An 18,512-nucleotide genomic window follows, 5' to 3' on the forward strand; every position below is an offset into this window, starting at 1 on the left:
GAGGCACACTTAAAATACATTTCTGGTGGGGGGGGGGGGGGGAGGGCACATTGATCATAGTATATATTTTCTATATAAATTAAATTTAAAATCTAAAATCATAGATCATTGACTCTTATTCTTTGAGATGATCATAAATGCACTTTTCTGCTTCTACATTTACACCCATGTTGATACTTCTGTCCCATTGTTTAAAAAGAGTTAAAAGGCATTTTATAACTGCACCCCATACATTAAATTTGCGGATACCTTCAGATATATAATAATGATGATATTAGTCAATGCACAAATATTGATGACGAAAAAATTGTAGTTCTGACTCACATCCAGCATACCAGCCACTTTGTGGAACCTAAGTACAACACAAAAATTCCACATTTTAAAATCTTTTTTTATACCCAGACAGTTTGTGGACTAGTTTTGAAATATAGTTTAAAATTCAACTTTACTAGCCATATTACAGAAATTGTAATGGATTTTGTAGATTGCTCAAAACCTATTGAGAATGATATCACCCAGAAGGTTTAAATATACAATGTTTAACTTAAGAAAGTTTAAATTGAAGTATTGAATAACCAGCAAACAAAATAGTTTTCAGGTGAATTTTCAAAATGTTATTATTTATTAAACCCTTTGGTCTTACAAGAGTCCAAGAACAATGATGCATTATTTTGAACAACTTTTCATAACAGACTCATTTATCATTATTGGCATTATGATTTCAAGAATCCATCACTAGTAGAAAATAAGGGGGCTTAAAAAGTGCTGAAATGTTTTGAAAATATGGTACAACTTTGGCAAAAACAAAATTTTGAAGTACAAAATCATTGATAAGTTATTTTATTTACATTAATTTGTGAATAGAAATAATGCATAACATAATGCAAAAAAGAACTATATACAGTTATGATTATTTAAATTAATTTTTTTAAACATATTAAACTTAAAAACCTAAAAATAATTATGTTTTGAGGAAAATCTTGATCAATTTGAAATATCTGCTTTTTAAATTAAAAAAAAAACCAATATATTATATAGCTAATGAATTTTTAAATATATATTAAACTTGGATTGAAATATTTTAAAATAGTTTTTAAAAAGTTTTTAAAATGTTTTTAAAACAGTTTTCTTTTTCAGACCAAGTTGGACTATAAATAATTAAAGGATAAGAATTTTTTTTTCAAAATGCATTCAGTTTATCTAAAAATCGATTAATTAAATTAATTTAGTGTTGAAAACAGTTCAACTTGCTCCTGGTACAACTTGTGAAATTCATTAGCCAAGTAGAAAAAAGGTGTGTCCACATTTTGCATTTCTTTCTGTTTGTCATGGAATAAAAAAATAAAACATAAAATACAATCTAATTTGTCATGTTATAAATTTATGAGTTTCTATTAATTAACCAAGCCCATTTTCTTGTTTTGCTACTTCACTTACAGCAGAACATTCAAAATATTCCAGTTTGTTTGACAGTGCAAACTCTTTTCCAACCTTTGGGCTGATGACTCTTCTCTGATCTAAATCTGTCTTGTTTGCTATAAGGACACCTGGAAATGCAAACATTCCTTACATCAAACTAAATTATAAATATTCAAAATTTATTGTAAAGATATATTTACTCATTTTAACTACTACTGAACTTTTTACTTTTTCTAAATTTATTTTCAAAACTGATTATAATTGGCTTTAAGTTTGGGAAGCATTTTTAAAAAGGATGATGTTGACCCTATTAAAATTTACCAATCATTAAATAGTTAAGTTATTAAAGGATTCAGATAACTGAACTTTAATTTGAACACTATCCTGAAAATATTGTGTTAAATGTGTGCATGATGGGTTACATTTTTTTATCTGTTTACAAAAAAATGTATATGTAATAATAAATATGGTTCAATGTAAAATAAAAACAATGTTTGATTAAACTGAAGACATGGTGAAAAACAGAGAACACAAACAAAACAACAAATGAAATGTCTAAGCTGAAATTATCAAGCCAAGAAATAAGGAATTCCTGATTGTTTAACACCACACACAAAAAAAATTATAGAAAATTACTTTGACTCACCAGGAATTTTTTTATTTGGATTCTGAGATCGAACCTTTTCTAACCATTTTGTACAGTTATTGAATGATGTCTCACTTGTGCAGTCATAGACCACCATTACAACTGAAGGCTGATCCCACTGTGAATACATGTTAAAAGGGAAACATTTTAAAAAGTTACCACTTAGCAGAGAATAAGATCAGAACAAATTACACTAATTAACATAAATTACATTAACAAAAGATAGTCTTGTTAAAAATTATTTTTCAATTTATTTCACAAAAGATTTACACAGGCACAGTTATTTCACAACTATAATATAGAATTATTGATAATTTTTTGAAAACAATGAGAATTACATATTTGTCAAGTATTTCTGTAAATGTATCTTTCCCAGCTAAATCATACAAATAGATTTCCTGGAAGGAAAAAATGAGACACAAAGTTTTTCAAAATTTCATAATCATAAAAGGTAACACATTTTTTTTAAATCTATAATTTTGTGTATATTTTCAGCATAAAAGCTGATAAAAGAATTTTGTCTAAACTAATATAATCTGCTTAGAGCACATGGATTAATATGCCTTAAGATAGCATATAAATAATAATTTATACAAATGTGGCTCAAGAAGGCATGCTTTGGGTGACAGAAAACTGTTTTCTTCCTCTAGCCTTCTTAATACAAGAACATCTAATAAAGCATCTTTAATTTGTATGAACACTGTCAATGTTCTATTTTGTTCTTTAAAATTTCAAAAACTTGTAGAAATTTTCAAAATGACAATCTGAGTATAGGACATAATTAATAGACTGCAACATTTTATTCAGTTGTAGTATATTGTATAGTATTAACCAGTCAAATAAATAAATTAAGGCAATAAAAAGTTAGAGTAAAATTAATGTGTAACAAACCACACTGTCTGTAGTTTCTGGTATATTCACTGGCTTTACCAATAACTCTACACCCAATGTCTGAAATTTTAAAGAGATAAATGTGTTAATATTACAGAATCATTGTACCATGCACATACTGGCCTACTCTCTACCAGTTGTAGTCTTTTGCAATTAGAATAACAATCATTTTTCACTACATAACATTAATATAACATTAATTCAGTTTAATTGGTAGAGACTATGTGAATAATCAAAGATGGACTATGATTAATTAATAGTCTTCTGTTCTTAATTGTAATGTAGGATGGGATTTTCCTCCAACACAATTAAGTATTATGTGTCATTATAGGAAGTTGCTTAATCTTTTTGTATTTGCTCCCATAGCCTTTGTCTGTCCATGAAAGAACTACAAGGCACCAGCTGTTTAAGTTTGGAGTTTACTCTCCTAGATGGGTTTATATCCCCAGCTATCGAGCATCATCTGCCCTGGGATCGAACTTGGGACTTTTTAGCAATCATGAACTTTATCGACCAGACCGCTGACCTCCTAGTAAAACGTATGAAACTACTTAATAATATTATGATCCCCAACATTTTTATACAAACCCTGATGAGATATGATCTTACCATTGTGTAATTTTTTGGAAAATGTGCAGCATCACTGTGAAAGACTTGAGCTATTGAACTTTTCCCAACAGTTGCATCCCCTTTGAAATTTAAAAAAAAAAGTATGTATAATTATTTAATATAGTTTGAGCAATATTTAATACTAAAAAATAGTGTGTAGCTGGATGATCAATACTTTCAATACTAGTTATATAATAAATAGCCGAATAATGCCGAATATTGGCGAATAGTCGAATAGGCCTAAAATAAATATTTGTGGAAATGAAAATTGGGTAAAACTCCATTTTAGCGTATTTTATTCCCCGCTTCACGTTCACCTCCAGTTGAGCGTATTTTATTATAAACACAACCGAAACACACAAAAACGTTAGGAAAACACTAGGGATCTACTTATTTTTTATGAATGTGATTTCTAATTAGAAAAGGTATAAAAAAAACATAAAAAAGCATTAAAACTGTTCCAATTAAATATCGTGTGATTGTCAGCGGGAGAAAAAATCCTTACACGGTCGCGGGTTCACCGTGAGTTCACATTGACTTTAATTATCAGCATACGTCATAGCTCGAGCAATAGCTGTTTGAAATTGTATTGGCCTCAGTTTTGGGGTCATTGCAAGTTCATAAATGTTTATTTATAGTATCATGCCTGGGAGATACTTGTAAAAATACAAACTTAACCGCCTTGCAATTGTGAGTTACGTTTACGTACATACTTCACCCATGGTCATGGCCATTGCCATGATGAAAATTCTAACTGACACACAAACATAGCACATTCAATAATACTGTCAATATTCTAAATTTGTTTTTTCTCAAGTTTTGACAAAAGTAAATTTTAAAAATTATCAAAATCCAAAACAAAGTCAGTCTCTTTGTTTGTTTTTTATTCATTTGTTAAAACAAAAATACAATACAAATAAATAAATCCTGTTTTCCTAATGTTTTTGTGTGTTTGGTTATTATAATAAAATACGCTCAACTGGAGGTAAACAAGAGCGGAGAATAAAATACGCTAAAATCATAAAAATGGAGTTTTACCTGAAAATTGTTAGTGGTTAAAAAAATATTAAAATAAGTGTTAACTAAAAAAAAAGGTCTACATACTACATAGATCTATTAACTTACCAACAATAACACATTTGCATCTCAAAGTCACCGGCATTCTAATTTATCTTTGTAATTGTACTAGTGAAGTAACATTCACTTTTCACAGCAAAACTTCACAAATTTTTAAAATCTATTGTAACTAAGCAAAACAGTTTTCGATTGCTTCCCTTTACAAAGTAATTTCTCATCACGCAGTAAAAAACAAAATATATTCTATTGGTTCATTGATTTTATTTACTCAGCCATCTTTGTTGTGATTATGAATGATGGGAAAATGGGCAGGGCCACCTCACTGCGTAATCAGAATGGTGTTATTTAGAGCTAGAACTATTAAAAGTAAACTTATTTTTATGAAGTTTCATCAGCTGTGTACTTGTACTTTAATTTTAAGCATTTTATATTGAGTATAGCATTCATTCATAGCAATATAAATAAATCTAGATCTATATCTAATTCGTTAGTTTATACTTTTTATGTGTCAGCTAAAAAAGGCTGAGCAGAAACTAGCTGCTAGCAGTAGCAGCAGCAATCATTGACGCAATGAACAATGATCACTGATAGGAATCTGTAACTGGAGTAATTCTAACTGTTGTAATAATATTATTGTAATAATAAAGATTGACTAAAGACTAACTTACCTTTTTCAAGTGTTTCATTGCATTAAATTTTGAAATTGCATTGATTCAAATTAGTATTTAGAATTATAGAAAATAGTCAGACTAAGTTAGTTGAAAAGAATAATATTATTATTAACGAAGTGTCTACTCGGAAGAAGATTTTTCTCCCCAACGTCTCCATTTAGTCGGCAAAAGATAGTTCTGCGCATGCGCAGTGACCTATGGTAGAATGAGGGTTAGGATTAGGTTAGGGATGGGATTAGGGCTAGGGTTAGGGTTAGGGATAGGATTAGGGTTAGGATTAGGGTTGGTGTTAGGGTTCTGCGGTTGTAAACACACGCATGCGCAGTACCATCGAAAACATCGCCGCTAAGGCAAGTCGTAGTTTCTCTCCATTGCGCATGCGTATCACATACGTATCTTATTCCGACTAGAATCGGCCTAATATTAATTTAAAGTCAAAGTATTGTAAAGTTGTAAAGTAGTAGTTCTATATAATATTAGGCCTAACCTAATAACTAAAACTAACTTAACAAAAATTACTTTCTGTTACAATATTTTACTTACTCCAAAGTGTTGTATTTGCAATAGCTAGCCTATTTTCACAATTTGGTTTTTTTTTCAACCATCACCTGATGTGGGTGATTTTCAGCTTTTAGAGGGGGGGGGGCTACTTTATTTTCACTCTGCATTTCATTTTCTTTTTTAAATTATTAGCCGCTAAAGTATAATATAAGCCCTGTATCATCAATAAACTATGATTTTGTCATAATTTTTAAGTAAATCTTAATCATCAGGTCTAAATTAAATAAATATGCATAACACAGTTAGTCTTAACAGCCAACTTAATTTTCTAATCTAAATAAATTAATACTAATATACTAATATAGGCCTTCTAGCATTTATGAACAATTTAAGTTTTTTAAAAATGAATCATAATGTATTAAATACAAGATTTAGATCTATACAGGCCTACTTAGACCATTATATATATATATAGCTTGTATAGGCCTATAATTAACATAATTTAACTAGAGTAGCTATAATTAAATCTTGTGATTCTATCTAGCTGTTATATGAAGAATTGTTTTGTTTATTTTCCTTAAGCCCACTTGTCATTGAATGTAGCCAGCCCACTCATATTAACATAATAATTTAATGAAAACATAGTTTACAATACAATTTATTTACACTAACAGTATAATTTCTTATATTCATATTAGTTTACCTAGATTTAAATCCATCATTTTATCTCCTTTTTCTTTTCAGATTTTTTGTAATAAATAGTCTCCTCATGCCAAGCTCTAGAATGGACCATGGGCTAGTTGGCCCTCAAGACTCAGCTCCTCCTGCCTTAGTTCTTAGCTCCACCTATCCAGTTAACATGGGCAATGTCCCTGTTACTAGCAAGGGGAGCCCAACAAAAGTTTTGGACTGTAAGCACAACACACAGTCTACAACTTTTGAGACATCCAACAGATACGTACATTCATTTTTATGCTATGAGTTGTTCGCTGCAATTGAAATGGGTTCATTGAAGAGAGTTCGCAATGTTTTACTCTCCTACCCAGATCTTGATTTCAACTTTCACATCAAAGACGTCACTCCACTCTCATTGACATTGTATAGAAAAAGGTTTGATATATTCCACTTGTTTCTACACCATCAAGCCAAAATGGGAAATCTTAATTTAAATATGATCAGCAAGGACAACCTTGGAAGGATGGAACCCCCAATAATCACAGCATGCCGTTTACATTTTTTAGAGGGTGTCATGACCCTTGTAAGAAAAGGCGCAGACATTGACATGACTGATAACCAGGGTCATACTGCATTGTGGGTGGCCTCAAGACAGCAGATGCCTGACCTAGTGGAGTACTTGATTAACAATGGTGCCAGTGTTAGCAAAATGGACAAGTTTGGTTGCACTCCCTTACTCACTGCTCTTATGTACAGAGTCAGTTCTATGATTATCCGCCATCTCATCATACACGGAAGTCCGCTTTCAGCTCACAACAACTGGTCATCAGCTGAACAGTCCCCTCTTTTCTGGGCCACCAAAAATGGCAACTTTGAAATAGTTAAACTAGTTCTCCAAGCGGGTGTCGGCTTGTGGGAGATCCGTTCAGTGAGGATGGCCCTGTCCAACAGCGATGTGGACTCTGACATACTAGAGCTCCTGGATCAAGAAACTCAAGCGCCCCCTTCTCTCCAGCACCAGTGTAAGCTAGTGGTCAGGTGTTCCTTAAGCCGCATTGGACGTGGGAAACATTTTATCAAAAACATGCAAACTCTGCCACTACCGTCCAGTTTAATTCAGTTCCTTCTGCTTTTCAGATGATAATTCATCATCAACATTCCTATTTTAAATAAAATTTCTTGAATATTGTCTAGTCTCTTGCATGTCAAAAAAGTTTTTATACTTCTGTGTAATCTCTTTTTATTTTACATGTTCTAATGTTTACAATGATGTATCTAACTTAATTTCAGTATAGTTTCTATTATGGGAAAAATGTTTATTTGTGTTCTGTTTGCATTTTATTTTCAGCTATTATGAGATGAAAGATGATTTTGCATTTATTTGTATAAAATTAAAGGACCTTTTGTTTTCCTTTTACATGACAAAGTTAAAGCCATAAGTAGTTTGTCTATTTAAAAAAAAAATTGCTATATTTTCAATTTACCATAGTAAGTGTTTAAATAAAGTTAAGTTCCCCTGTTTGATCTAATGACCTATAGGGTAGATGAAGTAGAGTTCATTTGTTCCTTGACCTCAGCATATAATGGGATGGTGTGGTCAGCACTATGCCCAACCACTTTTACTTTCTGTAATGTGTTTTAATGGTTGTACTTGTATAATAAGTTGGTTATATTATTTGTATTTAAATAATTGAGAAACAACACATTCAATAATTAAGTTTTATTTGTGATTTTGAATTAACTTGAGCATAATTTTGTTGCTCGGGTGCTTTCATTAAATAAAGTATATATTTGATTAATAGGAATAAAAATCAGCTATTTAAAAACTGTGTATGGAAAAAGCATAACTGACTTAATTGTTTTCAGTTGTAAGTTAGATATTTCATTTTAGTTTAAACTTTTTTCTCCATCATCTTGTCTTTTAAATGAACAAAGTATTTGTTTCAATGTATGCAACTTAAAGTTGTAAGTAGATACTTTAATATACTGCCTTCAAAATGAAACTACTATATGAAGTATAAATGTATTGTATGCTACATTCCTTAATCAAAAATTATTTCATTGATTACATTGAGACACAGTTATAGTATTGAATTAACTTCACAGGAGACTGCTATCTGTGATAATTGCAACTCTGTGATGTATTTTTTTGTTCATTGATTTATTTTATTTTTAGAAAGAGAACCTTTATGTGTTACTTAATTAAATCTACATTTCAAAGAAAGTTACTACTTTAAATATAAGTATGATATCTGCCTTTATCTTAGTAAAAATAAATAAATCTACACTATAGTATAATATGAAACAGCTTATGGTCATTTGACTTTAAAATTTATCTTATACTCTTAAATTGAATTAGAATTGCCTAATGTTGAATTTTTTAGTCAAGACTTAAAATAATGGAATTTTCTTCTCAACTTTGACCCTTAACCTTGTGTGTAAAACATCCCTGGCATGTTTAGATGTGCAGAACCTACAGTTGGCACAATGTGTTAAACACAAAAGTAGTATTTCTGCCTTGTTGTCGATGATTTACTGTAAATCTTAAAAAATTATCTCATCCTTGATATTTCAGAAGCAGCTTTTTTTTAGGAGTTAAGAAATGTTAACCTGTTACATGGTAGCCCATGTGAAAAGGTTGAGAGCTACTGTTATTTATAAAAGGTTCTTAGAAAAACTGGTCAAGATTTTTTTTTAAACTGTATGCTTTCTAAAACATAACACGCTTTTAAAGATACAGTATCATAGTAATTAACGTGAGTTATCAATGATGAGATTTATAATTCTGATACATTTGTGTAGTCATGTACGTAATAAAATTTGTGTTTAAAAAAAGTTTGTAGTTAAAAATCTAAAAAAATTGTCCATTGTGTTTTTGAGTTATTTATATCTATTTGGTTGTGAGGTTTGCCATAAGATTTTATATTAAATTACCCTCTTACATTGTTTAAAACATTATTTATACCAAAGTCAATGATTTGCTTTACATTGATGTAACCAAATTTTACAAATGCTTTTTTTAATTATTATTCATAAAAGTATTGTACCATTGTCTGAGTATTTTTAACTATACGAGCTTCAAAGAATTTTAGCTTAGAGGTTTGCCATATTTTTGCTTGCCAGTGGATATATATGTGTATATATATATATTTTTAAAAGCTTTAAATATGCTTTATTCTTTCAACATATTAATGTTTACTTAAATATGGGCAAAACAATCATAAACATGTTTAAAAAAATATTTCTATTGAACTCTAAGATATTTTGGTATGTATTTACAATTAATGACTAGTCTTTTCATGGGATATCTTGGCTGCATTTTTTAAGGTTAGAAAATGCATTTGTGCAGAGGTAGATATGCTTTAATTATAAACTTTGTAAATATATGATTATATCTACCTTCTAAAAGTTTTAGGTTAAATGTTGACTTCATCATACAAATTTTAACTTAAAACATTATTTTAGGTTTTTATTTTGTTATATTTGTAAGGAAAAAGTTGTTTTCTATAACAATAATAGATTTAAAAATTACCAGCTGTTCTAGTCTCTTTCTTTAATTTTCTGAGAGATCTAAAAATGGATTTTGTTCTTGAAAAAAAATAATCTCATTTTACCTCCTTGTCTGGTGCAGGTGGTTTTTTTCTCAGAACCAGGTTAAAGACATGAACCAATTTTTTTTAGATTGAAATTTGTGAAAACATTCTTGGCTTTATCTTCTTTTTTTTTTTATTTTAATGTTTTGATTATCTCCCTTGTTTTACAAACTGGTCAGTATTAATTAATAAGTCAATTTAAATTTGTAATTATAGCTTAAACCAAAGTTGGGTTTGTTGTTTTTTTTTAAAAGATTCAATCACTGTATTATTAAATTTGGCACCTGCAATTTACAAAACATCCTCATTTGGAGCGGGTTATAATATATGTCTTCAAATTAGAAATGAAAATTAATATCTTACAGTATAATTAAAAAATGAATTTAAAAAGTATCTTGACTTGTATGTAAGCTTCACATTTTATTAAAAAATATATTAATTTGGTTTGAAAATGTGATTTTAGTGTACAATGTGTAATATAAAGCATTTTTTGAATATATGAATTATTCCAAATATAACTAAGATCTGTAACAATATATCCTTATAACAAGAATTTTATGTATGTTGTCATTGTTTAATCATGTGCCCATTCTTGTCTATTGGCGTGAGAATTTTCTTTTCTATCAGCTGCTGCCAGCCTAGAGGTGTAGTATTTTATCTCTTTTTTTTTTCCTCTGTCTCAATTTGGTGAACTTAGATAATTCATAAAGGTTTCTGAACGATCAGTTTAAATCTGTCCTTATCTAGTCTTTACATAGCTTATGTTTTTTAGCGCTTAGAAGTTTGGTTACTCTTGAATGCTGTTTGGTTGTGTTTGTGAACATCTCTTATTGCTATTCTAGTGCTAAGCATGTTATTTTATCAATGCTTTTACAATTATATGCTGTTGTAATGAAAATGCAGAAAATTGTGTTGTTGTTTTTTTTTTTAATTTATTCTAGTTCAGTATTTACTGGTGGGAGGTTAATGGGAGATAAAGTTAATTTGTTTGTTTCTGTCAAACTGTACTGGTCTTATATAAAATGCATTTATCTTAATGGTCATTTCACAACCACTTATGTCCCATTTTGTAAGTCTTGGGGTTGGTATTTGGAAAATACAGCTCACAGATTCTTCTTTATAATGGCAATTGCCAAATTCATAAACTAGTTATTTTTGTATTTGTTTCCCTACTGACATAACACAAACAATACAAATTCCGCTGAATATTTTCAAGTTTACTCCCTACATGAGAAACTGACGAGGTGAAATACAGTGATATATTGTGTTGTCTGTGTGCTGTTTCTGATGTTTTCATGCTGGTGGTGATACTGCTGTGAGTGGGGGGGGGGGGGTCATTATTGATCACCACAAGTCTCAGGAAATAATTCACAATGCCAAATAAAAAGTGTCAGGTTTAATGGGGATGAGCCCCAGACAAATTGCAGAAATTCCTGTCTTGAGATAAAAAAATATTTAAAAAAACGCATTAAGCAACAATCTGTATTAACATGTACCAAAAGTATTATAAAGTAATGAAGAAACCTTCAGGCAACATCAGAAAGACTGCTTCTAAAATTAGTAGCATTGCCTTTGGCATTAATATGTTGTTTCTTTGGAAGAGCTATTTTTAACTGCTCGAACTGTTCACTCAATAATCAATGATGCTTCATTCAAAAGACGTAGATTACATCTTGCATATTTCATTGATCCAACAATGTAAACAACTGGATCCACTACTATTTTTAGCATCCAACTGATCTGCGTCTGAAAGGTTCTGCAAATGTTTTGTCAAACAAGACATTAGAGTCATGATTAACATTTTGAATAGTGATACTACAGTAAATAGTATTAACTCAAGTTTTCTACAGGGGGGGGGGGTTATGTTTAACAGCCTTCAATACTTGAATTGTGTGATTAAATGTCCCCACAATAAAGGTGCTGTTACAGTTCTTCACCACTTGCACGCCCAGCTGGTGAATATTTTATGTGACAGCAATGAGCCATCAGTGTTTCTTCCAGACTTTTTTCTCCTGGGGGGCACTTGAAATCTTCGGGGGGGCGGTAAACTTTCTTCGGGGGGGGGGGGGGGCGGACACTGTTAAAAGTATATATTTTCTATATAAATTTCATTTCGTTCGGGGGGGCGGTAAAAAAATTTGGGGGGGGGGGCTTGGCCCCCCCGAAGAGATGCCTGGAAGAAACTCTGTGAGCCATGTGTCAAACTGATTCACGGGTCTATTGTTGTCGGACATGGATCTAGCCTAGATATACGGAGCAAACACAGACACAAACGTTTCACTACACCAGGGGTCTCCAAACTTTTCAGTCAGAGGGCCGCATTAACTATCAAATGTCAGTTCGGGGGACAGTTTCTTCCGGGCATGTCTTTGATTTTTCTGGGCAAAGTTCCTCAGCAATCACCAACAAACGGTTTTTCCGTGGACAAAAACATCTCCGCGGGCCGGATGAGAGGACCTCGCGGGCCGTAGTTTGGAGACCCCTGCACTACACGAATAGTGCTCTGCTTATTAGGAATCCTGTACGGATCCTGGACTAAATTGATACAAAAATGCACATTGACTTCAGTCTTTTGTCTAATTTATTAACCGTTTACATAGATCATCACCCCATATAATATTTCTTTGAAATGTGGCACAACAATTGTTGGTGGTGGAATAGTAGAGCATACGACTGCTAACCTGAAAGTCTCGAGTTCGAATCTGGATTCAAGTCCATAGAACGTCCACGTAAAACGTCCATCCAGCTCTGAGATGAGTACTTAGGGAAAGTAAAGACGGCTGGGCATAGTGCTGACCACACTATTACTTCATATGCCGAGGTCACAGAAACGGGAACTTTACATTACTTGTCCAATGGACAGTTAGCTTCAAAAGGGAACTAACTTTTACAATAAATGTATTTCTTTTTTTTTTTAATAGCTCATATACATAAACTTTGTGAAGAACGCTTTTTATTCCCCATTAGAAATATTTCCAAAAACTTATTTGAGCAAGTAGAAAAATGCATGAACCACAGGCGTCAACTTATGCATCCAAACATTCTAAAAGTAGAGATTTAGAGAAAACAAAAGTGATGTTGTGCAACATTTCTCTGTACTACCACCCACTCCACATAACATCATATTCATTAGCTTATAATAAATATTAATAAATAATAAATATTCTATCGGTCCGTGTTACATTTGTGCAAAAATATCAAATGAGCCTTAATTACTGTTTAGCTTAACCCCAGTTTGATCTAAGATACATTTATAAAGGGGACGGAGCTGGACTGCTAACCCGTAAGTCTCGAGTTCGAATCCGGGTTCAAGTCAGTAGACTGTCCCTGAGTCCACCCCAACTCTGATGGGTACCTAAATCACGTTAGGGAAGGTAAAGGCGACTAGTAATAGTACTGACCACACTATCTCTTCCTATGCCGAGGTCACTGAAACAAGTGAACTCTACTTCACTTGCCCTATAGACCGTCATGTTTGAAAAGGGAACTTTTACATTTATAAAACAAGAGAAACACCATCCAGAATATCTTCATGTGTATCGTAAGTTTTTGGCCCTTTGTATGACAAGTTTTTTTTTCTTTAAAAATTAAGTACAATTACCCCTTGCGGTAACTCATGGTATAAATCCCCCCCCCCCCCCCCCCCCCCCCACGTTTGTCGATAGATATAGGCTAAATCTGTACTTCAGTTCTATTTTAACCAATTTTAAATTAACTTCGTTATTGATTACAATTGAAACGTTTTTTTTTTCCTGAATATTTTGCAATGTTTCGTCTTAATGTCGCAAATTAAATCCCCTTCCCCAGCTAGGTTGGGGGGGGGGGGGAGGGTGATAGCCTGAGTTGGCACAACTGCTGCAACCGCCTGCTGTTGTAAAACCGACCTCAGTGTGGCCTAAAATAAACACAGTGTCAGTAGGTGTCACAACACGACCGCTGACATGTCGGCTGTGCATTGACCCTCATATCCACCTCCCATGAAGGGGAAAAACAGAAGAAAAACAAAATTGGCAGGAGTGAAGAAAAAACTGTTTCTTTATTTGCTGTGAGAATGTATATCTGAAGAGAAAAAAAAAGACGAATTAAATTAAAAGATACGATCTTGCATGAAGCCTGTTTTTCTTGTAAAATAGTCGAATGTTTTGGTTCTCAAGTATCTCTTTTAGCCTAGCCCTAATTAAGTAGTAACCCTAATATTAATCCTAAGCTGGACTTTAACCTTAATCATAATCCACACTTCAACTGCGGAACCGACAGAAAAGAATAAATGTGTACGATCTTATTCAGGCATTTCCAGTGGCGTAGCGAGGTCTGGTGTCACCCGATGCGGCGCTTAATGGTGTCACCCCCCCCCCCCCCCAGAGGCGTAGCGACCCTTCCCGGGGACAAACTTTCAATTTGCACCCCCCCCCCCTCAAACTTTCGATTTGCACCCCCCCCCTCAAATTTTTCTCCATATATTTAGCTATTTTTTTGCCTTGGTGTCACCCCCCTAAATGGTGCGGTCCGCACCCCCCGCCCCCCCCCCTTCGCTATGCCTCTGGGCATTTCTTCTGGGAATGGGGGGGGGGTGACTGCCATTGTCCAAACGCGGACCGTTAGCCTATCGGAGATCTAGGTGATTGGACAAACTCGACATCTGTGCTGTAGGCTGAGCTTTAAAAATGGTGTACATTCATGCGTACAGAGTTCTCAATATGTTAGAACTGAAAATAAGAATTATATCTATAGAATCACCAATAATAGTCATCACATAGATGAGCTGGATGAGGTCATTTTGCAATGTGCTGTGTAGAGAGGAGGGAGTGGGGCGGGGCAAGAAATGTGAAGTCTGATTCTGACTTGGCATTTGTCTTATTTCGCAAGTAAAAACGATGACAATGATGCAACTTTTGGTGCAACTTTTGGTTATTTTTGGGGAGTGTATGGAACGTTTAGCGAGGCCTGCCTTTGTCTAATTATTGTGGTGAGAAGGGGGGAGTGTGGCAAATTGTGACGTCATAATTCAATGGAAAAACTCTCTATCAGTCAACATTTGGTATTATCATAGAGATAGATAAATGGCATATCAACTCCATGAAGTCAGCAAAGCTTGGCATACAGATACAAGTTCCTGGTAATCTAAGATGTGTTGGGATATACTGACACATGTTTGATCGGGAAGATAAAATGCTATTGATAGAAAGTCATGTCGGATATGACGCGGGGCTACGACAAGTATTTCAATGTCTGTGATAATTTAGGGGGGGGGGGTGTTTGCTACGTGTTGTTAAAATGTGTGAACAAGAGGGGAAGGTCAGGTTGACTTCGTTTGACGGTTTACTATGGAAGTCTATTTACCTTCCCTGTTAACGCTAGGCCCTGATTTGAAAACTGAAAGTCTGATGTCAGCGTAGGTGTGGTTTATAAATTACGATTAAGGGGGGGGGGGGGGGGGGGGTAATTTCAGACTTTTGTGGTGCCACTTGGGAAATCATCATCATCATTCTTGTGAACCCCTTGTGGAGCATTGGGACGACACCTCTCCATCGTACTCGTGTCTGTGCGATTCCTCCAAGTTTGGCCCACGACATTCCGGACCGCACCGGGTGAAACCATTTAGGGGTGACACCAAGGCAAAAAATAGTAAAAATATATAGAGAAAAATTTGAGGGGGTTGCAAATTGAAAGTTTGAGGGGGGGGGGGGGTCCAAATCGAAAATTGAAAGTTTGTCCCCGGGAAGAGTCTCTACGCCTCTGGGGGGGGGGGGGGTGACACCATTAAGTGCCGCACCGGGTGACACCCGACCTCGCTACGCCACTGTCTTGGCGGTTCTGTGGGGGGGGGGGGGGGGGTTTAAAGCAGAGTTTCTTCCAGGCATCTCTTCGGGTGGGAGGGGGGGGGGGGCTCCGGCTCCGCCCCCCCCCCCCCCGCCCCGAACGAAATGGAATTTAAACATATATTTTTTATTTGTGTCCGCCCCCCCCCCCCCCGGAGAATGTAGACCGCCCCCCCTCCCCCCCCCCCCCCCCCCCCCGGAGAAAAAAGTCTAAAAGAAACACTGGTTTGAAAGCGTACCTGACCTTGCTGATGCGGCTTTTGGTGTCCTCATCTGCACCTCCCCCCCCCCCCCCCCCCCCCTCCTTGCTAACTACTTTTCCTAGATATGTGAAGCAATCCACCTCCGAAATATTCATTTCTTGTCTTAAGTGGGAGCTCTTGTTTGTTGTTAATTTTCACAACCTGATTGGTTTTTTTTTTACAGTTGATCTTTAAGCCTGTCTTAAGTGCTTCTTCACAATGTTTGCTTTGCTTGGACTGGGCATGCTGTTGTCGATGTGAGATTAGGCTGATGTCATCAGCAAAATACAGGTTCTCTAGTTGTTTAGTGAGGGACTGAGGGTCCACTGAATTCAATTTATTTGGTCTGAGGTTGTTCTGCCCATAATCCAGTCCAGTCAATCACTATCAAAAACAAAAAATCATTGCATGCAACCCTTGCCGTACTCCGGTTTTCACCGTGAAAGGGCTGGTTCGCGTGTTGTGGATAATCTGGCCTATACCATTATTGATGGGACAGCGAGGTCGGATGGAAGAGCGAACCACTGCTAATCCGAAAGTCTTGAGTTCTGCTCTGGGGCTTCAGACGTCCCTGAGTCCACTCAGCTCTGATGAGTGACTGACTCACATTAGGGAAAGTAAAGGCGACTGGGAATAGTGCTGACCTCACTATTCTTTTATATGCCCAGGTCACAGAAACAGATGAACTCGGCTTTATCTGTCCCAATCGCAAGTACCGCCATGTTCAGAAGGGTAACTTTAAAAAAAAGAACCTTTTAGGCCTATATCATTTTCAAAACAAAATTTTTATTAAATTTTTATAAAAGCGCGAAATTTAATTAACACTCGCAGCAAGCTATTAAGACTTATGAGGTCTCTTACTATTTTATTTGTTTTAGTATAGCCTATTCGTTACACAAAAGGAAAAAACCTATTTCAAAATGTTGGATCGCCTGCTAATCAGAGCAGTGGTGTAGCCAGGATCGTCTCAAGGGGGGGGGGGGGGGGGGGTCCAATTTTTACCCGGGGACAAACTTTCGATTTGCACCCCCCCCCCCCCTCAAACTTTCGATTTGCACCCCCTCCCCCTCAAACTTTCAATTTGCACCCCCCCCCCTCATACTTTTTCTATATACCGAGGGGTCTATGGGGGGGGTTATAACCCCCCTAACCCCCCTCTGCCTACGCCACTGAATCAGAGGCGTAGCGAGGGGGGGGGGGACGGGGGGACATATGTGTGGAAAAATAAATCGAAAGTTTGAGGGGGGGGGGGGGTGCAAATCGAAATCATGAGGGGGGTGCAAATCAAAATCATGAAGGGGGTGCAAATCGAAAGTTTGTCCCCGGGCGCCGGGAAGGGTCGCCACGCTTCTCCTGCTAATTCACCCTCAGTCTTTTAATCATTTAAATTTACCCGCCTACACTCGCCATTTACCCTGTCTATTTATAACGAAGTTCGGCTGATAAGTGATAATAATAATAATTAAATTTTATAACTAGCCTATAATATAAAAATTGATTTTTATCAAAATTGAACATGCAGGAGCTGATTGCTGACATTTAAAAAAAAAAAGTTCTATATTTTATCTATTTTTGTAGACCAAGTTCGATAAAGCCTTGACTTTAGTCAGACAGATCTGGATTACTTCCCGTTGTACAGGTATTCATGTCAAACACAAACCTAGGCTGCGAGTGGAAAAATAACTTGTTTACTGAACTCATTGTGACCCAGATATGAAACAAGGTGCACAACTCTGCAGCATGCAATCGCTCATTACACGAATAGGCCAAGGGGAGATATTGTGTAATAGAAATGTAGGTCACTGCTCGAGTTATTAACCCTGTTAATTATAAGGTCTGCCAATACACTAAAAATATTATTCTTGAAGAAATATTTAGTTACATATAATTATCTCTGAAGACTCGATGTTAATGTTTTAAAATGTAACTATTCAGCACATTATAATTTAAGATTGCCAAGATTAGCATGTGCGTTTTTGTAGCTTGTAAGAAAGTGTTTACACTAGGCTAGACAGGAAGTTTTGAAAAGTGGAGGGAAATTTTATTCACCCAATTTTTAGCACGCCGTGCACATAGGGCGACACTGTACCGTGGCCAGGGGGACATAGGCTACACATTGCGTAACCTTCCAGTCCCGGTATGCCAATGGCACGCTCCATTTATCCCAACAGAGGCGTAGCTATACGCATAGAACGAGTTCTCAATTTCGTTGTGTCCAGGGTTTCTTACAGACATGTTGATCCGGAGGAAGACTTTTTAAAAAGGAGGCTCGTATATTTTCAACTCAAATGTAACATTGTTTCTTACTTCGTCTGGGGTGGGGATGGTAGTGCTGGAGCTATGCTCGAAAGAGATATGCACTTTAGAAT

General features: G+C 35.1%; 2 protein-coding genes across 4 annotated transcripts; one reads left to right on the forward strand and one right to left on the reverse strand.

Annotated features, from left to right (window-relative positions):
- Window positions 1-601: 601 nt before the first annotated feature.
- On the reverse strand, window positions 602-4,908 carry LOC131957200 (intraflagellar transport protein 27 homolog). The gene is made up of 7 exons (XM_059321933.1): window positions 4,691-4,908; window positions 3,566-3,645; window positions 2,957-3,016; window positions 2,404-2,463; window positions 2,066-2,183; window positions 1,438-1,547; window positions 602-1,319 (listed from the first exon to the last, which is right to left on the reverse strand). The coding sequence occupies exons 1-7, from the start codon at window positions 4,725-4,727 to the stop codon at window positions 1,221-1,223; spliced, it is 564 nt and encodes a 187-aa protein (XP_059177916.1). The 5' UTR covers window positions 4,728-4,908; the 3' UTR covers window positions 602-1,220.
- Window positions 4,909-4,918: 10 nt separating this feature from the next.
- LOC131957181 (histone-lysine N-methyltransferase EHMT1) lies at window positions 4,919-10,983 on the forward strand. 3 transcript variants are annotated; one of them, XM_059321909.1, is made up of 2 exons: window positions 4,919-5,008; window positions 6,559-10,983. In XM_059321909.1, the coding sequence occupies exon 2, from the start codon at window positions 6,584-6,586 to the stop codon at window positions 7,628-7,630; it is 1,047 nt and encodes a 348-aa protein (XP_059177892.1). In that variant the 5' UTR covers window positions 4,919-5,008; window positions 6,559-6,583; the 3' UTR covers window positions 7,631-10,983. The 3 variants fall into 3 exon arrangements, with proteins under 3 accessions (XP_059177892.1, XP_059177899.1, XP_059177906.1); XM_059321916.1 differs by lacking the exon at window positions 4,919-5,008 and adding an exon at window positions 5,183-5,248; XM_059321923.1 differs by lacking the exon at window positions 4,919-5,008 and adding an exon at window positions 5,194-5,263.
- The last annotated feature ends 7,529 nt before the right edge of the window (window positions 10,984-18,512 follow it).

This window comes from Physella acuta, unplaced genomic scaffold, assembly GCF_028476545.2.
Source record: "Physella acuta isolate Inbredline_101_S28 unplaced genomic scaffold, ASM2847654v3 ptg000080l, whole genome shotgun sequence".
In the NCBI taxonomy this organism is placed as follows: domain Eukaryota; kingdom Metazoa; phylum Mollusca; class Gastropoda; family Physidae; genus Physella; species Physella acuta.